General features: G+C 42.1%; 1 protein-coding gene across 3 annotated transcripts in view; it reads left to right on the top strand.

Annotated features, from left to right (window-relative positions):
• The window catches only part of gas7a (growth arrest-specific 7a), a 47,282-nt gene that overhangs the window by 21,725 nt on the left and 8,871 nt on the right, over positions 1-16,686 (top strand). For all 3 annotated transcript variants that reach the window (XM_005739954.1, XM_005739956.1, XM_005739955.1), the window contains 6 exons: positions 3,586-3,675; positions 5,615-5,730; positions 8,347-8,421; positions 11,753-11,831; positions 13,976-14,107; positions 16,231-16,354. In XM_005739954.1, the coding sequence (XP_005740011.1) occupies positions 3,586-3,675; positions 5,615-5,730; positions 8,347-8,421; positions 11,753-11,831; positions 13,976-14,107; positions 16,231-16,354 (616 nt within the window). The remainder of the gene's footprint in view (positions 1-3,585; positions 3,676-5,614; positions 5,731-8,346; positions 8,422-11,752; positions 11,832-13,975; positions 14,108-16,230; positions 16,355-16,686) is intronic.

Below are 16,686 nucleotides of genomic sequence, written 5' to 3' on the forward strand. Positions count from 1 at the left end.
ATTTTATTCTCAGCCCCAGAGTACCTCACTAAGCAGCCATCAGGGAGAAGTAAGTTAGCCAGACAGGCTTCCCTTAGATGAATGGTCTCATTTTTTGCTGGATGTGAGAGGCAGATAAACAACAGTCATGATAAATGTGGAGCCAGTGTAATGGAAAATCTGGTGCCCATGACAATCAGTATGGTCTCTGAGGCAGAAAATGAACAAAGTGACTGGTCTGCACACAGAGTAAATCACACCGCTGCTCCTTTACATTACAATGTGCTGCTGTGAGTTAATGTTGTTTATTAGCTTGCTACCATGCCCGTGAGTTTCAGTGGCAGTTTGCCATATTAACATGTCCTCTGGATTTTAGCGATTATATAACAAAGAGAAGAAGAGCATTACTCATCTATTTTACGTTCTGTTTTTTGGAAGTTGTTATGATGCTTTGTTTGTGGTGGCAAAGAGAGGAGAGTGAGGAAGCCCACTACATATTAATGCTGGGGTTGGTGAAGTTTTAAGTGCAAAATAATCAAGGTTTTATGTGGAAATATACCTGTATATGGAAATATTCACACTCCTCTGTCACAAATACTGAAAATCTAAAAACATTAACTGTTCTATACTTCTTTCTTGCCTTCTCTGTTGAGCCCTCCAACATAAAGATATTTGCGTCATAAATCTACTGCATGGCTTGTACAGGAGAGCTTGTAATATACACAAGTATGACACTTTTATTTTACCATTAAAAATCAGGCGTCATCTGCCTCTAAAATAGATAATTATCAGCTTAGCGTAGCTTCATTGTGAATTTTATTTCCTTGTGTATTTTTCCAGCCTCCAAGGCTTTACTGTTTTGATTTGCTCTTATGGTATTGTGTTTGGCCACAGCTACAGTGCAGAAGACAGCAAGAGGCAATCGTTAAAGACAGTATGTGTATATATATGTATAAATATATTTATATATACATATATATATTTTGTTGCTAAAGAGCAACCATTTTCAAGTGAAAGCTAGAAATGGTAGGGGCCAGAAACAAAGCTGCTTTAAAAATGGGTACATATTACACTTTATAATCCCTGGTATAAATAAATATAGACTATATTTATATAGCAATATAGAGCATTTACACTTAAAAAAAAACCCTTTTAATCCTTTTTAATGATTCTGTGACTGTATTAAAAAGAAATTTCTTAGCCATCTTAGCAATTTGGTCATGCCAGTAGCCTGGTGTTTGCTAACATTGGCTTGAAATACTTCTTGGTTTTAGGTGTCAAAACTGAGTTTGAGACAAGATGCCTACATAAACTGAATACCCAATAATGTGGTTAATGTTACCTGAACAGCCAACTGAAATGAATGACTGTTTACCGTAACAGTTAGCTGGCTAATCTTAGCTCGCTTCTCTGCTAGCAAGTAAGTTTTTATTTGGTTGGAGACTGTGGCCCTTTCTCAATATGTGTACTTGTGTGTCGCAGACCAAGTATTGTTCCAATTGTCTGTGAAGGTTCTCAGTCATCCAGGTCATCGTAGTCTAAGGAGCTTGGAAAGAAAAGCATCTGGACTTCTTAAAGTTGCTTAAAGACGTTTCACCTCTCATCCAAGAAGCTTCTTCAGTTCGAGGGTCAAATGGTGGAGAGTCCCAGATTTAAACCCAGTGGGAGTTTCCCCCCAAAAGAGGGACAAAGGACCCCCTGATGATCCTCTACCTAATCACATGAGCCAAGGTGTGAAAACGGGTGTGGGTCACAATCAGCCAGGGTTTCAGGTGAGCTCATTGTGAAACCTGGCCCCACCCCTATCATGTGATTTCCTGAGGTCAGATGGCCCAGGATGTGAGTGGGCATTAAGGCATCTGGGAAGGGAAAATCTCAAAACTGGATTATAGATGGCAGACAGTTGGTGTCGTAAGCCACCGCCTCTGTTCAAAGACGGTCGCTCACAGTGGCCATAGATGGCTTCTTTCACTCCTCTTTCAAACCATCTGTCCTCTCTGTCCAAAATGAGAACATTGGAATCCTCGAAAGAGTGTCCTTTACATTGCCCAGACCTCTACATTGGAGAGACCAAACAGCCACTTCACAAGCGCATGGCACAACATAGAAGAGCCACCTCCACAGGACAAGACTCAGCTGTCCATCTGCATCTAAAGGACAAAAGTTACTCTTTCTTATTATCCAAGGTATGCTAAACTGGCCATCTATTGTACTGTGGATGCTCTTAGATCCAACCATCTTTTAACTTACATGTCAACCTATTAAAACAGGGATTCCCAAAGTGTGGGCTGGGACCCTCTTCAGCCATGAAGGTCCTGCAGGTGGGCCGTAGTTTACTTTAAAAGAATTTACTAAATAAATTTACTTTAATAAGTAAATTTAAGATTTTGGTTGGTTGTAATATCACTCATTACTCTTTCTTGTGTCTTATGGTTGTGTAGCATTAGCAGTTTATAACCAACTACCTGTGTTGCTTGTGTTTTTTGAATAACAATTTCAAGGACATACATCACTTTCTCTTGCATTTTGAGTAGAGTGAAGGCTTAAGGTGATGTTGGCCTCATGGCATTTTCTCTTATGTAAGTGAGCCGCAGCACTCCAGACCTGAGAATGGCTTCATTAAAACACTGGCACTAGAGAAGCACTGAATATATGAAAAACACTGTGAAAGAAAAACCAATTCCCGAACAGCAGCGTGTGAGATCCATGTTTACCGGCTTCTGCAGATCTGATAGCAAAGCAGGAGCTCCACCCACACAATAATAGCAAAAGTACCGCTTTGTTTTTGAGCATTCTGCTTGATGCTTTATATTTAGTTTGATGGGTACCACACAGAGTGTGCTGTGAATAAATCTTCCCTGGCTTTGAATCTACCCCAAACTTTAATCCTGAAGCATCGCTCACCAGCTGGAGAGGTAAACCTGGATGCACATGACTGATATTGTGTTGCTTAAAACGAACCCTGTCCTGCTCTTTATTTCACATGCTGGAGTGAAAAGAAAGAAGCAGCTGGTAGATGTTGTTTCTCTCCAGCCTGTGTGACAGCAGTACAGTGGTGAACTCATGCTGTAAACAGTGTGAGTCAGTGTGTGTTTTTGTGCGTTTGTGGATGAAGCAGCCTGCCTGGATGCCCATGCAGTTTGCAGCAGCGGTTGACATGGCACAGAGGGTATCTTGCAGTGCCAAGAGGGAGGACTCGCAGATGGTGAACATTACATAATTGCAACTCAGAGAGTAATTGAAGACGCTGTGGACCATGGAGTCTGTATTCAGGCTGAGTGCTGGGTGTGTTTATCTCTCACACTACATATTGTCAAGTTTACAAAGTTAATTTGTTCGATTTGAGCTGTACAGAAGAAATGCTTTCTCTTTGTTTTCGGTGATAGTCTGTCTCTCTCTCCTCCCTGAAGCCTCCATGGGTCACCTTCCTCATCGCCACATACGTTTACTCACGCCTGACCTTTTTCCTGCCATGCGCATGATCCAGATAAAACTCTAACCTTGCTTGCGTCCACATTTAGTTTCCTTCCCGCAGCACTTCAGCAGCTCTGTGTCAGTTGGGTCATAACTCGTCACCTTTCTGTCTCCTCTCGTTTCTTACTTCAGATAAACTGTGTGACTTTTCCTCTGCCTGGAGAAGGTCCGGAGCAGCAGCTCCTCAAGCCCGACGAATGGAGCTACTGCGATTACTTCTGGGTGAGTTCCTCAAAAACACAGAGACGCAGCAGAGTCCTGACTCGCTCCCGGGCTTTATTTTTGCATCTCCTGTGACAGCATCAGCAGCCTTAGAGGCGGAAACCTTTGTGAAGTGCAGCCGCTGTTTTTAGCTTTGTACATTACTCTCTTTAGCTTTGGCTTCATAGATTAAAATGTAAACAACGTTTAATTTTAGAAGTCCATTTTAACAAATGTTTAAGCATAAATGTACTTTATGCTTATATACAAGAAAGGTACCAAGAATGAAGCCAAGCAAGAAGTGCCTTAAAACAGCACGGGGGCAGCTCCTCCAGTTGGAAAAGTCTTCTGGTTGCACAAAAGTCTTCAGGAAAACAGCCCTCGATTTCGATTCTCTGCGACCTCAGTAAACACTTTCCCGATGAGTTGCATGCCATACTGAACAACAAGTGAAGCTCGTTCTATAAATTATGGTCATCGTGAGCGTCAGAGAGTAGGATTATCTGAGATATTCACTTACAAGTCATCAGGAAAGGAGCTTGAGGTTTCACTGTCAGATCACTCATTGCGTCTCATTTGAAAAACACCAACAGGGTGATGGTGAAACACTCACATAACACATGATCTTGTCCTATAGGCGGACTAGAAAGTGCCATAAGATTTCTGGTGCCTAAATTAAAGACTTCTGGTAGACGCTCATACACCAAGTGCTATAAACAGTGAGATATTAATGACTAATCTCGTGTTGTGGATGGATCAACTTAGATGTTCTCTGACCCATCTTTGGTGTCTTCTTCCTGCCATGTGACAGTGTTTTTCTTTGCCCATCGGGTGCTGACTTTACCTAAGTGTAGACTGAACAAGCAAATAAAGGAACCTTTCACTAATGAAGAAAAACCAGCCACAGAACATGAATCTTTTCTTGACCGATCAATGTTCAATGTTCTGAATCCAGAACTAGAATATTTTGGTATCTAATCATCATTAAATCTGAAAATGTGGATAAGCTTAATAAAAGACAGGAAGTCCTAAAAGTCCTATTTTGTGATGAAACTACAGACATGAGGATCCATGCAGCTCTTCCCTGTAAAGTGATTATGTTTTCTTTGCAAATGTGACGTTGGATCTTCCATTTTTCTTACCCAGCACATAAACTAGCCTTTTCAAGCATTACACAAAGGATTTGTTTTATTCCAGTCAGCACCTTTTGTTGACCATTTGAGCAAATCTTTGCCGCTAAAAGCAAATAAAAGCAAAACGCTCACATTAAATGATGTGCGCTGACAGAAAACGGTCAATATGTCGATCCAGCACTCTCCTTCTCATTTAACAAAACCTGTTATCGGTTTTCATGCAAACACAAATGACGTCTCTCCCGTGGCTCCTGCAATTTTCCAAACATTACCATCCTTAATTAGATTTGTACACAAAAACCCTTCAGCCTGTCTAAGTGACTGAAATCCAATCCTCGTCCCCCTGCCGCCTCTTCTGCTGCTGTTTGGCTCCTCGTTTGCGGCCTGTCATGTCGTGTTGCGATGTTTTGTCTTGTTTGTCAGCTGACCTGCTGCTCGGACCTGCTGTGCGACATGAATCTGACACTTCTGTTCCTCTTTTGCCGTCACAAATGATGCCGAGCTCCGCACATCCCGGCCCGACCGTTCGTGTGACATTCATGTGCTCAGAAAAAAAAAAGGAACACACACATGTAACACACACACATGTAACACACACCCACCCACCGGTGACTGACGCACGCACACCAACGCATGCCCTCCTTGACATGCAAGTGTGAGTCACGCTTTCATGAGCACGGCTTGTGACTCAACACCGGCAGCTCATCCACACAACACCGCCCGGTCCTCCACACGCTCTCAGATGTAAACAACTAGGAGGTGTTAGTGGACGGTCTGTCCGTGAACTCATTGTTGCTGTGACTGAATGATGCGCTCCTCTTCCTCAGACCGACAGGAAAGACCCCCAGGGCACCACGTTGGTGACGGGCTTCGAGGTTCTCCTGCAGAAGCAGCTGAAGGGCAAACAGCTGCAGAAGGAGATGGCCGAGTTTATCCACGAGAGGTAACGGCTCGGCTCCGCTGGAAATAAGCAGTTTGGTGTCAGGAGATTAAATTAATTAACTAACAAGAGTTTGAGACACACAGCTGCTCTGGAGTCAGAAATAATCCCAGAGCTGGAGCTGGAAAACCACATTTTGTGAATGGAAGGATTACCAAGGCTATTAATGGAAAAGTCTGGTCATAGTCTCGATTGTCTTGTAGTCTGCACTGACTTTATAAGTATTTTTTATCCATCTAAACTCTGATCATCTGACCCCACTCTTATCCACCCACTGAGTCATTGCGTTTGTTTTTATTAATTCCACACTCATTGGTCTCTTTTTCCTACCAGTAGGTCATTATCACCCTAATAAACCCTCGCTGTGCGTTTTGGCTCTGCTCCACAGTGCGTCTTCCTGCCCTCACCCCTCCCTTACCCTGTTTCTACCAGTTTCTTCCTGTTAAAAGGGAGTTTGTCCTTCCCGCTATCGCCAAGTGCTTTTTCAAAGAGGGTTGTCGAAATCGTTGCCGTTTTTATCTTACCATATAAAACGCTCTAAGGCGACTGCTGTTGTGATTTTGTGCTGAATAACTTAAATTACATTGAAATAAACTGAATAAGCAGGGGTCGTTCCACCCTGTGAATGCATGCTGTAGGTGCTGATTACAGGTTATTACTCAGTAAAAATCAGCATCGCTGAGAAAGTTCAGATCTCTAACACTGAGTTCTTTGTGTTTGATCAACATTTCAGTTTCAACCTGCTCAAAGCATGGAGTCTTCTTCAGTTTTGCTGTGTACAGATTAGAAATACACCCGAGGACAGAACAGTGCTTTCCAGTAATGTAACTGGACACTTTATACACACCCTCGTTTCTTCCCAATAAGAGTTTTGCACTTGTCTGAATGATGCAGCGTTATCGCATCTAGAGTTAGTATAAAACGTGGCAGAAAGACTCCTGACAAATGCTGGATGTAGGCAACACATCACTCCAGTCCTCGCAGAATTTAACCAGCTTCACACTCGCTACAGAAACAAATGTAGGATCTTATTAATTACTTTAAAATCTTCACATGGTGTGGCTCAGGGTTATTACACACTGCTGTTACAGGTCCAGGTTTAAACCAAGAACAAACACTGTGGAACAAGCGTATTCACACTCCTATTCAGTCAATCATTTCATATTTCAACACACCTGTCGTGTAATGTTGTTGTGTTCAGCTAAGTAGCTAAGTAAGTCAAGTTAATAAAGTAACTAAGAGTTAACTAAACCAAGTTTGACACTATAATGAGTCTCTGTTTGAACTTGTAGTTCAAAGAGGTATCGCATGAGCGTATCAGCTACTTAATATTTTTTAAAAGCTAGAAGTAAAACTAAACTAAACCTCTTAAAAAGTGAAACTGAACAAAAAATAAACTGAAACTAAACCAAACTGAACTACGCCTCTTAAAAAGTGAAACTCAAGTAAAATAAACTGAAACTAAACCTCCTTAAAAGTGAAACTGAACAAAAAATGAAGTGAAACTAAAGTAAACTAAACCTTAAAAACTGAAACTAAAGTAAAACTCTGTAATAAAGCATTTATTTTTTTCGCTCCCTGTAAGAAATGGAAAGCCTCTTAGCCTGGTTGATGTGTATGAAAGCTTTTCGACGAAAGCATACCTAAAATGATTTTATTATGTGCAGCACATTAAATCCACACACAGTAAAGTTGCAGGTTAAATGATCCCAGACATTCCCCTGTGTGGTTTCACTCTGTTATTAGAGAGCTGTAGATCTCAGCAGGATATTTCTGGGCTCAAAATGAGCCTTTGGGAGGTCACCGTTACACATTAGCACGACAGATCCACATCTTCATTAAGACAAAGAGTCAGTGTTACCTTCCTTAAGAGAAGTCTGAGCTATTTCCTGTTATTTCTGGGTATTTGACAAACAAAATGCCTTTTATGGTTGAGTACGCGAGGGTGTGCCAAATCTTCTCGTATGCGGGAAAAATCCTCCTACTGAATCAGAACCAGGATGTCAAAAACACCACAAATAACTTTTACATCCGATCTCACGCCTCCCTATAGAATTAGCTCCACCTTATCCAACAAAAGCTCCATTCACGTCGTGGGAAGTGAATGAGGAATCTCCTGTGAATATACTTAGAATTGACTCAAGATTCCCAGTTCCTTTGGGAAGATTTCCACTCGGAGCTGACCTTTTCCCATTTCTCTGGGTTGCTCGGTGCCTGTGAGAATTAAGTCAAGGCATTAAGTCAAGGAATGGGCCTGGTGACCTTCTTTGGGTGACAGATTTACTCAGGTGTGGCCGGTAAATGTGAGGTAGTGAATGTCACAGAGGGCACAAACACGGCTACCGGGGCTGAACGCAGCCCGGGGCGAAAATTAGTAAATCTCACAATGAAGGCGTGAAGAGCCGCTCTGAAAATGAACTGCTGTAAAGCAAAGCAGGGGCTCGGCTGGGCTGCCGATGCACAAGGGTCAGAGCTATGCCCGGTGTTGGATTTTTTTAAGATTCCTGTCAGAAAAGTATTTGTGTTAAAGTATTTTCTTCCAACCACTGAAGCTGTTTCTGTCTGTCCTCCCTTGAGCCAGGCAGCTGACAGTTCCTCATCTTGTTGTTTGTGTTTCAGGATAAAGATTGAGGAGGAATATGCCAAGAACCTCTCCAAGCTGTCTCTCAGCCCCCTGGCAGCGCAGGAGGAAGGGTGAGTGCAGTAAACAGAAGCTGTGAGATGAATCAGTGAGTGCAGCTCAAAAAGCTTCCTCTTGAAACAGGAGACAGTTTCAATAATCACCAGAACCGCTTCTAAAGATAGGACGATTTTAAAATAGATTCATCCTGTTTGTGTTTGATGCTGCTTTCAGAGATGACCCCTGTCATCGTGTTTGTCTGTCGGCAAAATAACACGACGGCCTATGAGTCGATCCCAGAAGCAGTTGGTAGAAAGGGAAAGGCTTGGCAACGGTGGACTTTAACTGCTTTCCCGACACTCATAAAAACTGTATTACATTAAATTAGATGCAACCTGAAGATCAAATATCAAAGAATTCAATGAGATATATAAAAAAAAAGTCCAGTAAAAAAGTTTAGGTGACCATTTTAAAATATTATGATATTTATAATATTATAATTATAAATATTTATAATATTATTTGAAATGATTGAAAAACACAGCATTGATGACATGGGGCCATATTTACTAACTAGTGACAAGATTAGATGTGGGAGGTGGGAACTCTGAGATTTGTGATGCACATAAGGCCCTTTTCCATTAGTACCTACTCGGCTTGACTAAAATGTGACGTCATCAGACTGCATGCCACCGATTGGCTGGTCAGTAGCATCACTTGATGAGTCATGAGAGCATCTCTCAAGCCACAGACCGAGCAGCGGGTATATTCTTGCCTCGACGTCCACCTTTTTTTAAAGCGTTCGTGTTGCATATTAATGACGTTGCTATGACGACAACCAGACGCGTTGCTATAACTACAACCAGGCACGTTAGGTACGCTCAAAAAAATGAAATTGGGTGGTTATTACATTTACAAAATTCAAACTTGTAATGTGAACAAAATAACTTCATGTTTCTGTGGTCAGCGTAATTAAATCATGTAGGATCTGTATGAAATTCAACAACTTAATTTATTCTTGTTGAGATGACAGTGGCGTGGAGGTTGCTGTCCATTTTTTTTATTCTGTTGTGACTGAGCTACAAGTGCTCTATATGAAACCTGTTGTCACCCACTGGTTTGTGTTATCGTGAAGCATCAACTTTAGCGTTTTGACCGCCTTCATGTTGGGGTTTTGTAGCCAGAAGTGACCATATTCAGACAGAGTGCTAAGTTACGAGCTAATGCTAAAGGTGCAGCCATAACACAGAAACTGATACCTGCTAATTAGTGCTAACAGACTGAAGTACTCATTCAATAAGTATTCTACTACCAGTAATCATTAAAGCCTATGCAGACTATGTCGCATTATCAGGTAAGTCCATAAACATTCCCCACACTGCTTCTCTGCTTTGATGTCATGATTGATCAGTATGTACTGCGTTGCTCTGGACTGACCTTTGCTTGTATTGATCAGTTTGGTCGTAGGATGTTCACAGGGCAGCAGGAGGGCAAACCAATTCTTCAAAAACACTCAGATCGTTATTTATTTCCCCCACATTCAAACATACAAAGCATCAGGTCAAAAATATACATAGAATATCAATAATTATTTTTGTTTGTACAATCTCGAGATCATCTTAAAAGACATGGTAACAAATTCTGCACATTTCCAGCTTCATGTTTTCATTCTGGGACTAGAGTAGCTTTGCATGACTCATAGTTTAAAATAATCCATGTTTATCTTAAACTGGGGCTTGGTGTAGCTACTTGAACACAATAATTCATTTGACCTCCTCTACTTTTGTGGCCGCTCTATATTTAAACCAAATTTCTTCTCATTGGCTGCTGACGTCTGTTCTCAGTGACAGTATAAAGCTAAGACAAAAAAAAGGAACGGGCTGGTACTTTTAAAATGTTTTTCTGCTCAATTTGAGCTTTCTCAGTGCTTTCTTGCTACATTCACCCATTCAAACACACACATTCACTTTTTTATGCCTAAGCACTTTTAATCTAACACAGAGTCCAAAAGATGCTTCAGGATCAACTCAGGGTTCAGTATCCCGCCCAAGGGTACTTGGACGTACAGGCTGGAGGAGCCAGGGATCAAACTGCTGCCACTAAAAGGAGAGTTCAGAACCAGAAACAATCCTGCATTCTTATGAAAGTAACTCAAAAAAAGAAAAGCGTGTTCTACCTTTTGTCAGTTTGGTGAAATTTTCCAACACAACCAGGCTGAAGAAGCTTTGGATGTTTGCAAACTGTCAGTCACATGTTTGTATTGATGTTCTGAGCTTTTTGTGGCACAGTACTGGGTCTGTGACGCAGTGTCTTTGTGTGGGTTTTAGTTATATTCTTTGATTATTGTGATTCATGAGTTTTGGTTCTGCTTGTGTTATATTTTTAGTCCTAGGATTTTGGTTTCTGTTATTTTGTCTTTTTCATGTTCCTCGTCTTGTGACGCTCGTCTGCGTGTTCCTCCATGTTCCTCTGTGTTATACTTCCTGTTTTACTTTGACAGTCTGTGTCCTTTATCCATGTATTCTGCTTTGCTTCCTTTATCTCATTAGGTCTGATTTGTCCCAGCTGTGTTACCACCTGTTCCCCATCCTCTCGTTGTCCTGCTGGTGTGTTTAAGTCCTGTGTTTCTCTTTGTCAGGCGTCGCATCGTATCCTCTCCACGCTGTGTTTTCTCCTCTGTGTTTGTGGTAGCTTTCTAGTTAGCTGTTCAGTTCTGTTTTCTAGTTTCCCTAGATTTCTAGTTAGTGCTTCGTGTTTCTGGTTTTAGTTTCCTTATATTCATGTTTGAGTTTTCCCAGCAAATAAAGCTACTGCTTTAAGTTTAATTTTTGCCCTTTATGAGTCCTGCATTTGGATCCTTCCTCCTGCCGCTCACAGCACACTACATGACATTTTGATCCATGGCCTTGACAAATATGATCCTTTGGTATCATTTATAAAAAATACTGGCAGCTGCCAGTCCACCTGTGGTATCAATTTGACATCCTAAGCGACTTTGTTCTCAAACTTGGGTTTCCACTCCCTCTGCCCAGCGGGTGACGACAATACTCCATCAGCCTTTTACAGCTGTCGCTAACACTGAAAAGAAGAAACTAGTAATGAAAAGAATAAAAGCTAAACTTAAATGAGCAAATTTATTTTTTGTTTTGTTTGTTGAGGTCTGCACAGAGTCCTTTGAGGACTTTCTTTGTTTCGTTATATATAAGCTGAGACCATTATTTGAAACTTTGCTCGGGTTCTGTACGTATGGATTATTTGTTTTGCTGCACAGAATCTGCTTTTGCTTTTTATGCTGTTAAGGTAATAATTCTGCATCTTGTATCTGCTTCGTTTGTACACTTTGACCCAACCGTTCAATGCTTTTGATCTGTGAGTTTAACTTATTTCACGTCGATGTTCTCTCAGGACTCTCGGAGAAGCGTGGACTCACCTTAAGAAGAGTCTCCATGATGAGGCTGAAGTTCACCTCAAGTTCTCCAACAAGGTAAAATCTACTCATATACAGATTAAACACCAGGATTCAATTAGCTGATCAGCTCTACTTTAGCATTATTATTCTATCCTGTAGACAGAATCATGAAGGTTTTTTCTTCTGCCTTAAATTTTCAGTTTTGTGCACCTTCAGGTCAAGTGTTGAATGTTTTCAGTCAGCTGTGGAAACGGATACTTGATCCAACCACATCCTGAGGTGACGGGTTTTGTTTACTTCAGCCTCGCCTGTGTTGACCACAGAAAATGACCCGTCTGTGAGTCCGATTACCGGTGATGCAGAAACAGCATAGTGGCTTCAGAGGCAGCCTTAAATAAAGCAAAGGCAGCCTCTGAGCTTTTCGTAGCTCTCTGTTGTCTAATTAATTAGCTACGTATTCTGACAAGCCCCACTCCGAAGGCTATGCAGGCCTTTCCCAGCTCCAGCAGGGCTCCATGCTTTGTTATCATGGGTGGAGGTAAAGTATAACAAGGCGGAGGAATGAGGAGTCTTATCAAGCCTGCAGAAGCCGCAACTTGTTTTGCTCTCCGAGTTTTAAATAAGCTACAGTTCATCAGTAGCTTCAAGCTTTGCCATTTGCACCAGATTAGTATTCAGCATGCAGAGCCATCAGTGCTGAAAGGCACCTCGCAGTCCATTGAAATGTCATTTAAAAAAACAAATCGTAATATTGGACAAACCTTTGCTGAGAGACAGAGACAGTTGACACCCATTTAGCTGCACTTTTCCACAGTTTAATAAAGATCCAAGTTAAATGCACTGCCAATGTATGTATTGGTTTTAAGGTGCCTAAAAACTGCAAATTGTGCTGTTCACACTTTAAGATATGGATCCAATAAACATAAATGGGAGTAAGTTTTGATCCAGGTAGACATTACTAACCAAACTGTGGGCTGAAACGCTCCATGCTACATCCCCCTGTCAAAATTAAGCAAAAAACAATCAAAATCCACAAACATGTAAATCCCAGAAACATTTGAATGGTGCGTGAGGTCTCTGATACAACCACATAACTGCTGCCAGGCACCAGGGAGTTAGCCGCTACCAGTAAACACTGAAAATTACCTAAAGCTACAGACTACCAGTGGCTGATGCAGTAAAAGGGCAGGTGTTCGTCAGAAAAAAACACAGTATAAAAGACATGGTAACAATCGTAAACATCGGGTTAGCTTTACACCGCTAGAGCCGCTCTTGGAGACTAAATGCTTTCTTCTAGACTGATAAAATCCATCTATTTTCTTCCACTTGTCCAAAGTTGGGTTATAGTGGCAGCAGGCTAAGCAGTGTATTCCAGATGCTTTTGCACCATGTGATCCAGATGATATATAAAGTCTCTCCAGCTAGTTGTGGCTGAACCAGAGATTCTCCTTTCAGCTCGCTTTGACCAAAAACCTCAAAAGAAAGATACGAAGGAGGCATCGTGATCAGATGCCCAGAGGACCTCAGCTAGCTCTTCTCAACACAGAGCCTAGCCACCCAATGGAAACTAGTTTCTGCTGTTTGTATCCACGGTTTTATTCTTTCGGTCACTTACAACTCGTGCCCATAGGTTAGGGGTGTCACCACCTGCCAACCTGTGAGGATCAGGAGTGGAGCTTACTCATATAGATGAAGTAAAGCCAAGGACCACTCTTTGGAATAATTCATTGTATTCAGATTTACATCACAGGTAAAATTAACCACACCTATGAGTGCTGTTGGTAGATTGAAGATTCTAGTTCGTGTATATCCACTTTTTTCTACTTTAAGCTCAGTTTAAACGTGAACTCAAGCTTTAATTTAACTTCAATTTAATTCAGTTAAATTCAGCAGTTCCTCAAGGACTGTAAGGTAAAGACTCTGTAATAATAGAGAGAAAACCCAGCAATCAAATGACCCTCTTTGAGCAAGCACTTGGTGACAAAGGGAAGCAGAACCGGGCTCAGGGAGGGGCACCTAAAGCAGCTCTGCCATAATTGCTGAATAGCTGAGTAAAGCTTAAAGTCATTCTTTAGATTTATTTCTGATTTTGTGCATGGGTGGGTGGTTTTGTATTTGACTGCATTTTACTGAAAATGAGAGAGCAAAGCATTAGGAACACCAGAAAGCTCTTAAAACACGCTGCACATTACTGATATCTGACTGCTTTGTTTTCACAGCTCCACACGGAGGTAGAGAAGCCCTTGCTGACCTTCAGGGGCGACAACTTCAAGAAGGACCTGAAGAAGTACGACCATCACATCGCCGACCTCAGGAAGCAGCTGGCCAGCCGCTACGCCAGCGTGGAGAAGGTGCGTGGTGATGCCGTCGCTGACATGCACACAAAACATGCAGTAAAGCTTCACGCAGACGAGTGTTTGTTTGGATCAGAGTGATGACATAATGATAGCAGCTCCGGTACCTCCTACGCTCGGCCCTTCATGGCAGTCGGTGTTTTGTTGCTGCTTCCCACCTGCTGTATCAGCTCATGAATGGATGCGGATTCTGTCTTGCACAGATCATTTTTTTTCTGCTTTTCACTTTTATTTTTGTGGCATGTTGTGGTGGGTGGCAGCAATATGTGAACACTGTGTTTTCACTGCCAGAAGAGCTAGAAGCAGAGCCAACAACCTCGCTTTGTTGGCAGTTGTTCATGCACCGTCATTTCTACTAGAGATCTAGGGAGCCTTTTGCTGTTTCCATTAAGATTATTGGTCTTATTAGTGCCACACATAACATAGGTGGAAATCATTTCCTACTTGTAGAAAGCCATTTTTATTCTGTTTTTATTTTGCTGCATCGTAGTTATTCAGCAAAATAAGATAACGCTGTGTCGGTTGGTCCATGAGGCGACTCAGGAGGGTTAAGCAGCTTCCTGTCCACACTGTGTACGTTGGGGAAGGCGTTCAGCTGACCTTAGCTTAGGACATAGTCAGGTCTTGGAAGGAATGCTTCTCTTTAGTCCCAATGACACTCCTTCTATGGTGGAGGCAGAGTCTGGTGGCAGTGGCAGGGTGGATGAAGTTCACTCTGATGCCCTGAGTTTCTGAAAGCTCTGGATGATGTGGGGCTGTTGTGGTCGACACCTCAGCGATACTGTGTGGAAGTCATGAAGGCTTATGCCGGGATGCTGGAGAGGACCCATTAGTCACACTTTGGATTCAAGGAGAACGATGTGCCAGTCGTCCTGAAACACTGGACCAGCTCTTTAAACTCTCAATGCTATGCGAGGATGTGTGGGAGTTTGTCTAACCAGTCTACATGTGTTTTGTGTACTCAGAGCATCTGGATTTTAGAAGTATAGGGTATTGAAGTCCTCCTGTGCAACTGCTATAATTGCTTGGCCCTTTTTATTGCCAGCTGTAAGTCAGATTCATCTCATTGGGTGTTGGACTCTGCGACCATGGCTGTCCAGATGCTGTTCAGTATTTTTGTGGGCCTCGGGATCTCGTCGCTGCTTTTGCAGATCGTCGAGCGTTGACCACCTGCTCACATTAGGCTGTTTGCAGACCAGTGTGAAGCAGCTGGAAAGAGAATTGCATCTCAGTCTGAGGCCGTGGTTTTTGGTATGAAAAGGGTAATTTTCATTACCCGCTGTATTTGCAGTGATGCAGACGTTGCACTGGTCCATCGTGGTGAAGAGAGAGCGTGAAAGTGCAGTCATTCAGGACAGCCTCAGAGTAGAGCCGCTACTCTTCCTCCACATTGAAAGGAGCGATTATTAGGATGCCTCCTGGGCGCCTCCTGGGTGAGATGTTCCAGACTTGTCCTATCAGGAGGAGGCCCTGGGGCAGACCCAGAGATTTCTTGGCTGGCCTGGGAACACTTTGGTATCCCCCAGAAGAGCTAGAGGATCTGTGGAGATGGAGGTCTGGGCATTACTACTTAGACAGCCGTCCTCGTGATCTGGACTGCGATGGATGGACTTATTAAGTTCTTGTCCTGTAGACACTTTAATGAATTATATTCAACTTTTTACATACGTTTCTATTTTCAGTTTCTTTTAGATTTTTACCTTAAGCTCTTAAACAGTCTTCAGATTTACTGTGTACTATACTATACCACTTTTTAATATCTGCATTATGCTTTATTTTTTTGGTTTTTCTGTCTTAACTGATAAAACTGAAAAGAAATATCTGCTGCTCAATGTCTCAGGTTTAAAATGGGCTGTTTTGGCTCACATCGCCTTTATTATATTATTCTGTGTTTACATTTCAAACACAATCACAGCACAACCTTGGAGAGTTGCCTATGTACAGAATAAGAGGAAAGACTCAATGGTATGGATTAGAAGAAGATTAAAGGATGAGACCAGGATCGCAGCACGGAAGTCAGAAGCCAGCATGAAAAGGCTGTAATGACTGTAGTAATAGATGTAGGTGCAGTAAATCTGAGGATTACCACGAATGACTCATTGTTTCTGTGCGCGCCGCAGGCACGTAAAGCCCTGGCAGACAGGCAGAAGGATCTGGAGGTGAAGACCCAGCAGCTGGAAATTAAACTCAGCAATAAGACGGAGGAGGACATAAAGAAGGCCCGGCGGAAATCCACACAAGCAGGTCAGAGGTCAAAGTCTCACAAAAGTACAGTCGTCAAATAATAAATGGAAAATTCAGGGAATTTTATGTGAGGGGGGGAAAGTTTACAGGAATCTGAAACAGCTGGATAAAAGAACAGGATAATGAAGTTTTAAAGCACATCTGTGAGCAGCTGGAAACGATAAAAGAGGTTTGTAAGTGGTTTTAGTTCCCCTTGTTCCTGGGGTAAAGGAGCAGTTTGACGTTTTGGACAGTAAACCTGTTTTTGTTTAAAGAAAGGAGAAGATGGAAACCAGCCTTATTGTTACCGTACCACTTTTTCTACCGTTTATGCTAAGCTAAGCTCACCTGGC

The sequence above is a fragment of the Pundamilia nyererei genome, unplaced genomic scaffold (assembly GCF_000239375.1).
Source record: "Pundamilia nyererei isolate P.nyererei 1_Seehausen unplaced genomic scaffold, PunNye1.0 scaffold00095, whole genome shotgun sequence".
NCBI classification, from domain to species: Eukaryota; Metazoa; Chordata; class Actinopteri; order Cichliformes; family Cichlidae; genus Pundamilia; species Pundamilia nyererei.